At 43.5% G+C, this 10,970-nt stretch overlaps 1 protein-coding gene across 1 annotated transcript; it reads right to left on the bottom strand.

The window, feature by feature from the left end:
- Nucleotides 1-2,474: 2,474 nt before the first annotated feature.
- shhb (sonic hedgehog signaling molecule b) lies at nucleotides 2,475-6,203 on the bottom strand. The gene is made up of 3 exons (XM_083781774.1): nucleotides 5,837-6,203; nucleotides 4,134-4,395; nucleotides 2,475-3,729 (listed from the first exon to the last, which is right to left on the bottom strand). Exons 1-3 carry the CDS (start codon nucleotides 6,164-6,166, stop codon nucleotides 3,035-3,037), a joined length of 1,287 nt encoding a protein of 428 aa, XP_083637900.1. The 5' UTR covers nucleotides 6,167-6,203; the 3' UTR covers nucleotides 2,475-3,034.
- Nucleotides 6,204-10,970: the final 4,767 nt, after the last annotated feature.

Genomic DNA, 10,970 nt, shown 5'->3' with positions numbered 1-10,970 from the left:
GTTACGCATCAGGTGTGAAACCCAATACAAGTGTAACGCAACATACATCTATTTGACCTCTCTCTCTCCCTTCCCACCATGTCCATGCATGGATGCATGGATGGATGGCAGGCTGGCAAAAAATACTTCTTCTTGCCCTGAAGTGGGAACCAAAGTGGGCGTGTCACTATACAAGCCTCAGAGAACTATGGGGGTCCTTGAAATTCAAAAGTTTGAGAACCACTGTGCTACACGTAATGGAACAGAGCCTTAATAAGTAGCTATAATTGGTAAGACCTGTGAAGGAAGTAGGTATTGGGGCCCAATTTCTTTCCAATATATGACATAAAACGAATACATTTCAAAATGTGTGCTTATGAACCTTAAACATAACTCATCTCTGGGTGTAATCAGCTCCTATATCACGTTCATGGTTCATTTTTGGGGGTGGGATTGGAGTATGCCTGGAAGATTGACACTGAATGAGAGTAGGCCCACCAGCTAAATCTCAAAAATAAATGCTATGGCCTTTCCGACCACTAGAGGCTCTACTAACACCGCAATTTGAATAGTCCAGGAGCGCAGGATGTGTTTTACCATTACTGCATTTTGACATGCAGTCTAAACCATGGTTTTCATCTGGTTTTGCTTTGGCTCAAATTTAGCCATGGCCCATTATGTTCTAGAATAGATAACACAATCTGTCTACTGTAAGTTGTTCATATACTGTGTCTGTGATCCAACTTTTGGGTTCACATTGGCACTTTCCCTTAGAAGGCAGTCAAGGCACCTGTCTTCGCATTGCATTTAAAGGGGCTGGTGGGGCTATTTTGTGATGTTTACACACAGTAAAATCCTTAGTGTACGATTCAGTACGAATGGATTTGAATGTGTATCTGACTATGCATGTGCCAAAACTAGATCAGTTTTCCAAATTCCCAACAAGTTGCTTGTGGGAAAAGCACCGTGGCATTGGACACATTCTCTTGATAACCTGGGCACTTCCACTACCCAATACAAACAACGTAGCACACTCCACAAATCAAGCAGAAAACTCACAGATTACATTCTTTGCATTTTAATTTATTTGATGGCACACACATTTGGTGAGACACTGGTGTTTGCCAGTCATATCTTCATCAGAGCACATAACAATGTGAGTCTACAATGCCATCTTGGTGGGATGTGCTACCTTTTATGCGAGTACATTGACTCTTTATTGAAGTTATCTCTCTCTCTCTCTCTGAAAGGCACTCTATTCCTCTCTCGGGGTGGAATGGTGACAGCGGACAGGCGGACACTTCAGCAAGAGCACTAGGATGAGGTTGTTACATGGAAATACAGAGACTACACTGTAGGCAAGGAGTTTAACATTCTCACGTCACAAACTCCCACATTGACTATGATTGGTCGGACCATACATCCCCATTTCTATATCTTTTACATGATGTATGCCTATATTTATATACCTATTAATTGTTCATACTATCGCGGCCAGTCAAAGTGCAGATGGCCACTGTGTGTGCGTGTGTGTGTGCGTGCGTGTGTCTGTGAGGTGAAAAAGGGGGTGAGTGGCTTAATTTCCATGCGGGAGACCAGAGTTTGAATCCCGGGCATTATATATCACTATACTGTTTCTGTCAACTCTTACCTGCATCTGTGTCAATGCCTACTGCGGTGCTATGACAGCTGAATTTCCCTCCTGTCTGTCTGTCTGTCATAGTTGAATGTCAAAATTCTACATGAGAAATAGACTCATAGTAGATGAGAACTAAATATATTGACAATTTTGTCAACAAATAAAAACTAGACTAAAATGTTAGGGAGTGGAGAAGAGATACAGTGGAACTAAAGGAAAAGTCAGGTTAGGTTGCGTTCTGAAAATAGCAGATCTACAAGCTCACAACGGGTCGCCCTGCGACACGTTGTGAGCATGCAACCAAGTCTAAAATCAGCCATTATGACACCATCAAGGTGTCGAATACATTACAAGCCCAAATACATTTTAGTCGACGTTAGTCCGACGTACCAACAGTCCGACAAACGTTGCCGGTTAAGACTCACCCGTGGCTCCGACATACGTGGCCAGTTAAGACCCACCCGTGGCTTCTGAGTGCGGTTAGGGTATGTTAGGGTGGCGGTAGGGTGTCAGACTATTGCTTGTCGGACTGTTATGCACCCCTAAAGACTACGACTAAAACTAAAAAAAAAAGTGCTGTCAAAATCAACACTACCCTCAAGTCCCCTGGGGGTCTCCGGGCCATCCCTTTGAAAACCACTGCTATTGTAGGCTATGACGTTCAAACTGCTCTGACAACAAAGCATGACAGTTGCTACAATACTTCCACACAACAAACGTTGTTTGTCGGTGTAATCCAATGGCGTACCGAGAAATGCTACGCTTTATATGCCTCGAGTCAAACGGTATTATAAAGCATTTAGGGAGAATTGAAAGGTGGGCTCTATGCCTGGTATACGGACGGTAGCTCTCATACCAAAATGACACAATGACTGCTAAATATTTCCTAAGACCACTTAGTAGATTGAGGGCGAGTTTCAATGTATAAAAAAATATAATTTATTGACATTATACTCTATATCCATCCATGAAAATATAAGGCCCTAACAATCAGTTATAACTATCACATTTTCTCTGCATTCATTCAGTAGACATGGATCATTCACAGGGTTTTTAGTCGCTATAGCGCTCAAAAATATGACATATTTTATACCACCAGGCCACTATAAAATGAACACGTTCCGCCTTTCTGTAAAGCATACAGAAGATAATAAATAAAGAAATATAAATTTATGACAATTTATGATATACAAGCTATATCTTATAGGCTATTTGTCATCAATACAATGTCCATTGGAGAAAGCGGGCTTCAGTGTCTGAAAATGAAAACAACATTTTAAACGGCTTCTTTCCTGGCCAGACCCAGTCCCAGATAAACATTCTTCTGAGTTTCCACCCTATCGTGACCATAGCAAAGTTCAACATCAGCCTTTCTCCTTTCTCGGACAGATAGATGAATAGTTCCTGGATCTGGTCTCAACTTTGTGACATCCCAAGCGGATGGAAGGACCCGCTGTCCAAAAGCCAGGTTCCGATCCCATAAAGCAGGTCGGAGTACCAGTGCAGCCCGTCTCCCTGATGCGCGCTCCCCAAGTCCCTCACAGTCCCCTGCAGCAGCGACGTCAATGTGCGTCCTAGACGCACCGGGCCGAAGGCCCAGTGGGCTAAAGCGTGGTTCTCCACCACTGCGTAACAAGACGCCAACACCCGGTCCACAATGACAGTTCCGTGCGCCGTCACTGGAGCATACGAGCCTTCGTGTTTCTCCACGTAAATCCGTCTCACAGTGACGGCTATCAGGCGGTCCATGCCGGCGCCGTCGTCCAGAACCAGGACCTTCTGTCCTGGCGTCACGTTGCTGGCGAACACGGCCCTCGTGGCGTCGGCCCCGTCGGTGCCGTTGTCGCTCGTGACGAACACGAGGTGAGCGGCCGTCAGGGTCAGTTTTCTACGAGGCTCGTCGGTTTCCAGCACGTAAAACTCTCGCCTGGTTACGACCTCGCGGTCCATGAACAACATGAAGTCGCTGGAGATGACGTTTCCTCGGCGGTCGGCAGCCAGGACCTTGTCCCCCGGCTGGAGGTCCTTCATGGGTTTGGTCCTTCCGTCGGCGAGGATCACCGCGGATGAACCGGGGAAGCAACCTCCCGACTTGGCCGCCACAGAGTTCTCTGTAAGGAAACACGATAACAACTTAAAGAAGTGTTTTTATGTCATATTTATGAAATAATATTGGGCAATTTTGAGGTTAGTATACATCATCATAATCACCACCACCACTAGCAGCGGTGTTAAGTAACCAAGTACATTTACTGAAGTACTGTACTGTACATCTTGAGGTACTTTTACTTTACTGGAGTATTTTATACTTTTACTTATACTACTCCATTACATCACAGAGGCAAATATTGTACTTTTACTCCACTACAAAAGAAACATGAAAAATACCTCAAAAGTGTACTTAAGTGCATGTACTTAAGTGCATGTACTTTACTGATAGCCTCCTAGCAATATAGCCTAATCAGCTGACCAATAGAAGCCGTTTGGGTATACACGGCAATAGGACAATAATGACCTGCTTTCACGGAGCAGTGGATGTGGGCTTTGGACTCGTAGTAGACCCAGTCGAAGCCGGCCTCCACGGCCAGCCGGGACAGCATGCCGTACTTGGTCTTGTCCCGGTCCGACGTGGTGATGTCCACCGCCCGGCCCTCGTAGTGGAGGGACTCCTCCGAGTGGTGGCCGTCCTCGTCCCAGCCCTCCGTGACCCGCAGCTTGACCCCCGGCCACTGGTTCATGACTGAAATAGCCAAAGAGTTCAGTTTGTCCTTACACCGCTGAAAGAGGGGGGAGAGACACCAACGTCACATTCAGACAACGGGACCCATACATATATATATATACACTGTAGATTGATTATGACTATAGGGCTATAATCTTTTCAGTAGCTAATTTCATGAAGAAATTAAAGAAAAAATCAAAGAAATTCCATAAATTAGAAAACGAATGTTTAAGAAGTGGTGAAAATATAGGCGATCTACAAGCAGCAGCTGACAATTTAATAATTGGACAAAGCTGATTGTACAGGAACAGACTATAGCCAACAACAACAAACTGTAATTAAAGGTGAAATTGGAACTAGAACATTGAAGCTATAAGTACTCTTTCCTGATTGGACGAAATTGGCAACCCATTTGAAAATGTATTTTCTGTTTACTAAAGACTCTTGGACATCTTAGTTTAAAACTTTCTAACAACAAAGTATTTAGTTTTCACCTAAAAATATCACTATTGATAAGCATAATAATAATGTATTAATGTATACGGTAATGTAAAAAATAAGTTATATAAGCTACAATAGGAAATGTAGGCCATAAAATATAAAATAAATGTCTAAATAAATAGGCTAAAACAGGTAAATAATTTGCGGACATATAATACTTGCTTAACTAAATGAAGTCGTTCTGAAGGGGGAAAAAAGCTGCCGTTAGCCTATATCTTTTACATAAAACTGATATTTGCCCTATAACCCCTATAACCTCTCTCAATTTCCTCTCTCACATAATAGCATGGAGCAACACAATGGCCTGAACTTCAGAATAGGCGACGTGACGACTCCACTTTGATCAGAGGAGCAGCAGATGCGTGTAAAAGGGATCAATAGACATAGATAGGAGGAGTGCATGCATGACTTGAGATCGAGGGCACCGCAGTATAGGCTAGGGACAGACTTGTGTGCGTCTTGCGCACACATAAGGCTACAGCTTCAGTGTGGTATACTGTCCAGTGTCCAGCATGTGTAACTTCGAGAGTAATGAAACCCAAAGGGATCCTTACTAGTGAATTTGTAGTAGCCTAATCTTGATTTTTATTTGTATTTATTTTTTACATAGGCTATACAATCTTCTCTTTGAGGGTGTACCGCGCTGTGCGTAAAGAAAGCTGAATGCAAGGCGAGGACGCGCACAGATAATGACAAAGTTACCATCGGGCTATCCAATAGAAAGCAACCCGCAAAGAAGCGGCCCCCAGCCATCGATCTGTTAATGAACGTCTCAATTTATCATGCTCTGGTTGAGCCAACTGGAGACGGGAGGGAGCCCCGCATCACGGTTCACTGGCAAGAAAGAGACCGATCCACTGATTTTGTCGCTTCAAATCCAACTGTCATTCATCAGAGAAGTGATGATCATCACTTCTCTATACACTCAAATCACCACCAAATAAACAAATAAATAAATAATAGAATGATTAGGTTTAATTAAACCCTGAACTTACTTGTGTCATGAGTCTGTCGGCGTTCGTGTTCTCCTCGTCTTTGAAGATGATGTCGGGGTTATAGTTGGGCGTCAGGTCCTTGAACCGCTCCGAGTTTCGGGTGATTTTGCCCTCGTACTTGCCGCTGGCCCCCAGCGTCTTCTCCGCCACGTTGGGGATGAACTGTTTGAGAGCCAGCGGGGTGAGCTTCTTGGGATGCCTCCGCTTCCCTCCGAAGCCCCTGCCGGGCCCGCAGGCAGAACCGACGGATGCGAGGAGGAGCAGACACACTGCGCAGCACAGCACAGCTCTCCTCAGCATCACTAGCTCCGAGCCGCCCGTCCGACCCATTCCTAGGATGATCGCTGCGTCCTCCTGTTGCAGGTGTTTCTATCTCCCCAAGTTCTCGCTGACAGGGCTCCGGTCGTCCCTTCTTTGATTGATTGATTTTTTTTTCTTTCTATAACTCGATTAGGGTCCTATCGGCGCGACCGCGGTGATTGCCATAACTAAGTCTCTCTCTCTCTCTCTCTCTCTCTCTCCCTCCCTCCCTCCCTCCCTCTCTCTCTCTCTCTCTCTCTCTCTCTCTCTCTCTCTCGCTCTCCCTCCACCCCCCCCCCCTCTCAATCGCCCTAAGCGCATGTCTGGGCAAGCCGCAAGTAGGCTATTGCTTCAGTACACACGCCTATGGGTATCCTATGGGTATCCATGATGTGAGTCTGACAGACTGAATGCTTGCTATATGCCAGAAGGGTTCATACAAGGTCAGAACGACTAAATAGCACACATTTTGTCTATAATATAAAATAAAATAAATAGGCCCAAATGAGGATGACTGGTCCAACTTGTCCGTGACCCCTGTCTCGCTGTTTTGTTTGTAAAAACAAAATACTGGCAATTTAACTTAAATTCTGGTAATACTGTTCAGGTCATTATGAACCATGTGAATCTATCATGTCAAATATATAGGCATCTGAGCCAGCTGTCTCTTTGAAAGAGAACTATAGGCTACTGTCAGTAAAATTGCAACGTAGACCTAATTTGCAATGTATACTGCAGTTTAAAATAGCACAATTAGTGAAAATAAATTAAAAAAAAGTCAAATAATCACAGCAACAGTCAAATATGTTTTCAAAAGCCAATGTCTATGCATTCTTCCATTTTGGAAAGAACTTGGGCCCTTTCTCTATATATACTCACTTCACAGGTGTTACTGATGATACTAATGAAGGCTCTGTTCCATTCTGGTCAAACAGTCAGGATGCTATTGTGCACGGCTCACTGTAAACACTATGCTACATCAGTGGGTCTCAAAGTGTCCTTGAGTGCATGCAGGGTTCCAAATCCAAATGGCCCGTAACTCTGCACAAATGGAACCAAATGGACCTGTGTACAAATGGAACCAAATGGACCTGTGTACAAATGGAACCAAATGGACCTGTGTACAAATGGAACCAAATGGACCTGTGTACAAATGAAACCAAATGGACCTGTGTACAAATGGAACCAAATGGACCTGTGTACAAATGGAACCAAACTGACCTGTGTACAAAGGGAACCCAGGATCCTTTTGCAGCCCGGAAATAAAGTTATTCTGTGTGCCCAATGCCCATATAGTTTAGCACAAACGAAGGAGAATCAGAGCATCAGTCAAAGATGTTTTCAAATGCCAATTGTCAGCTTAAGTTGGACTCTCTCTGCTATGTGCTTGCTGAGAAATGGTACAGACGTGAAGAAAAGCTCACCTGTACGCCACATAGCAGAGGCTGACCCTTCAAAGTAAACATGCACACTCACGATGGGATTCGAAAAATATTTCCCGAACTCCTGTTTTATTTTTACATGACCGAATTATCTAAATATTTGTCATTGTTGTATTTTTCTTTTCAGAGGAAAATGTATACATTTTTGCATTATACTATTATTATTATTATTATAGACATAATGCTATATAGTCGTATGTTCATATTTCTGGCTATGTTCCTTATTGTTCCATCTGACTGTTGAGTGACTTTACAGTACAGGAACCAGAGATAAGCATATAAGAATATAACAGTGTGGCTCCTTTGAGGTGAGTGTGTTTCACATATGTTTTATACTTTTTGAAAAATGTAAAATTTCCTATAACTTAAATTGTCTATTAAGGCCTATCGAAGGAAACAAAATCACACCCATGTCCTATCTATGACATTCATGTCTCATGGAGGACGATGAGGATGATGATGGTGTCAGACTTTTTATATATTTCTCGATTATGCACATGGCCCCTAAATAATGCCCCCAAAAATCAGCATGACCTTGTGACGTCATGTGGCAGCCACAGTGGGTACCTACCCACTTCACACGAGTGTGATTTTCTTTCTCAAAATAATTCCAGAAAAAAATTAATCCGTTTATTAGACGAAAAAATAAATACTTACTAAGTAGTGAAAATAGCAGATCTACAAGTTCACAACACGTTGCACGTGTGACCTTGTAGATTGGTTATTTTCAGTAGTTTGTCTCTTTTTCTGGGTCTCAAGCTAAATAAATTGGGAACCACTGATTTACTCGGATCAGGATTAACTTTGAAAGCAAATTGACCATTGTTACCATTGCCATGCACACACCAAAATCACATCTATACAATTTAGTAGTAATCACCAATATGCAGATATATGCCATGATGAGAGGAGAGGCAAAGTGGGAGATGAGAAGAGGAAAGAAGAGAATCCTTTGAAAAGTTTATGCCAAAAACTAGTGGTTTGAAAATGTTCTTATGTCAAGGATCCCCAAATGTACAGTATGATATGGCCACGGAACCCCATCTGAAAACCTTTTGTGCCAGGGACCTTCATACATGTTTTGTAGGCCTATCTTTCAATTCTTGAAAATAGCAGATCTACAAGCAGATCCCAACGTGACGTGTCGCTGGAAAATCTGCTTTTTTTCCCTCAAAGCTTGCCGGGGAACACCTGGAACCCCTTTAAGACGCTCCTAACCTGCAAGTTCCTGTCTTACAATAAGCAAGGTAAACAATAGCATCACGAGTAAAACAAGAACCATTTATCAGTCCCAGTGGTTTTCAACCTTTATCACATCAAGGTCCATTATTTATTTGGCATTTGAGCCACAGACCATCATGATGAGATTTAGACCGAAGACTTAAAATATTTTGTCCACAATTCCATGCTGTATTGATGTGGTACCACCATAGGAGACAACATAGGCAAAATAACAATTCTTCTACATTGCCTAATTGTGTAGACTTATTGAAAATTAAGTAATGCAGATGCAATAATTTCACTCTTTGAGAGTGTAAAATGAATCCAAATGGACCCTTATGGGGGAAAACTGTAGGATATGCAGGTAAACAATGAACCTAGCTTCTGTCTAAATAACCTGCTATCTGTATCGGCATTGTGGTCAAGCCTAGTGGGCCCCTTCAAGGACCCCGGAAACCACTTTGAGAACCACTGGCATATATCATGCCATCCTCTTTGTCAGAGTCAAGGTTATACCCATGCAGACACAAGCCAGCATGCTCAGCGACATACAGACATACAGTATTTGTAGCTACAGTGTACTCTCAGAAAATCCACAGATCAAATCTGTTGCAGATAATACCACAGATGATCCCCATCAATCATGACCACCTCTGGTACACTTCCTTACCACGGGGTGAGACTACCATACTGTCACCGTCCTATACAGTATGACTCAACATCAAGTCTTTTTACTTTACAGAATCATCTTCAATTCTTGATTCCTGCTGTTGTTTTAAAGATGGCTATGGTGCTTACTGCACACATCTTAGTTGCCCAAGCAGTTCTACTCATAAGCTGTGTAAGTTGATGAGGATCAAACCCAGAACCTTGTGCTTCAAACAAAGGCGAGCGCTCTACTGACTGAGCTACATGGACACACACTTCCTGTCCTGTGTCGGTCTAGTCTAGTGCATCTGATTTCTGTTCTGTGTGCACTCACAGCCTTCCAGTGACGAGCAGCTGTAACAGCATTGACTACCTAAGACTTGATTGATTGCCCTTTATATTGACATGATTAGTGTATATAATTGTACATACTACACATCAAGATCATATATTTTGGCCTCAGTGGCCTTTCCATTAAAACTTTGGACAGCAAATTGATGGCTAGGACACTGTGTGTGATTACAGCATGCGAGTGCACGCACGCACGCACGCACTCAGTTGAAAAACTATGGGATGAAGATCACCGGATGATCTTCAGCTGACCCAGACCAGTTGCTCAGTAGTATGTTTTGTTGTTGGTCAGAGCCTACTAGGCAGAGAGACACCTTACGGTCAGTGACTTGACCGCCAGACAGTGACGCTGTACTTTAAGAATGAATGGATGGTCGACTTGGACGTCCCCGCGACGGTGTGAAATATGACAGTGGAGGATGAAGTGGCTAGATGTCACAACAAACACTGCTGCCCCATCTATCAGTTACAGCCGTTTGACACTCCTGGTTGGATGGGCGTGCCACACAGAACAGCACAGTCAACACAGGATCCATGAATACCTGCTGACCCGAGAGATGAGGCGTTGCTGAGGGAGACAAAAAATGTTTTGACAAAAAATGCCTTCTTCAGGGTATACATACCCTGGTATACACATACCCTGAATAAGGCATTTTTTGTCAAAACGTTGGTACTCTAAAATAAAGTATATTTGCATCGTGACTACGAGCTGTGCGACCTCTCTCCACTGTCTCCTATGGTCAGCACCTCCCCACCATTGGTGTGCGCTCCCACCTCTTTGTTTGTTCCGATATCTCATACTCCAATTAACACAAAAATACAGCAGCAGCAGCAGGAATGAATTGTTAAAATGTTGGGATTAGAATTAGCATTTCTTATAATCCTGATCCCCAAACTATGTTAAGAGTCTTAGGTGTGTTAGGAACTCAGGACACTCAGGCTGGTAGTGGTGCTTGCCAATAGGCACATTGAGGCCCCAGGTCTGTACTGACGTGTAGAAACACACAGGACAAAGGTCACTGTGGAGACGTGAGCAGAGAGGAGGAACGGGCCCTTCACACTCACAGTGAAACCCTGAGAGTGGACAAATGGAACCAAATGGACCCCGACACTCTGGTCAGGTGGGAATGGGCGTGGCCTATATGGGGAGATGCGGTAACAATGTCATTGTT

Source organism: Protomyctophum parallelum (assembly GCF_964188405.1).
Source record: "Protomyctophum parallelum genome assembly, chromosome: 14".
Taxonomy (NCBI): domain Eukaryota; kingdom Metazoa; phylum Chordata; class Actinopteri; order Myctophiformes; family Myctophidae; genus Protomyctophum; species Protomyctophum parallelum.
The sequence above is the reverse complement of the archived record's forward strand: the minus strand, read 5'-3'. Positions and strand labels throughout refer to the sequence as shown.

What these genes read in the sequence shown, in the direction of transcription:
- shhb (XM_083781774.1), bottom strand. Translation starts at nt 6,166, where the DNA reads ATGGGTCGGACGGGCGGCTCGGAGCTAGTGATGCTGAGGAGAGCTGTG. An exon ending in CCGACAGACTCATGACACAA is followed by an intron (nt 4,396 to 5,836) that starts GTAAGTTCAGGG and finishes CCCCTCTTTCAG; the next exon opens with CGGTGTAAGGACAAACTGAA. An exon ending in CCACTGCTCCGTGAAAGCAG is followed by an intron (nt 3,730 to 4,133) that starts GTCATTATTGTC and finishes GTTTCCTTACAG; the next exon opens with AGAACTCTGTGGCGGCCAAG.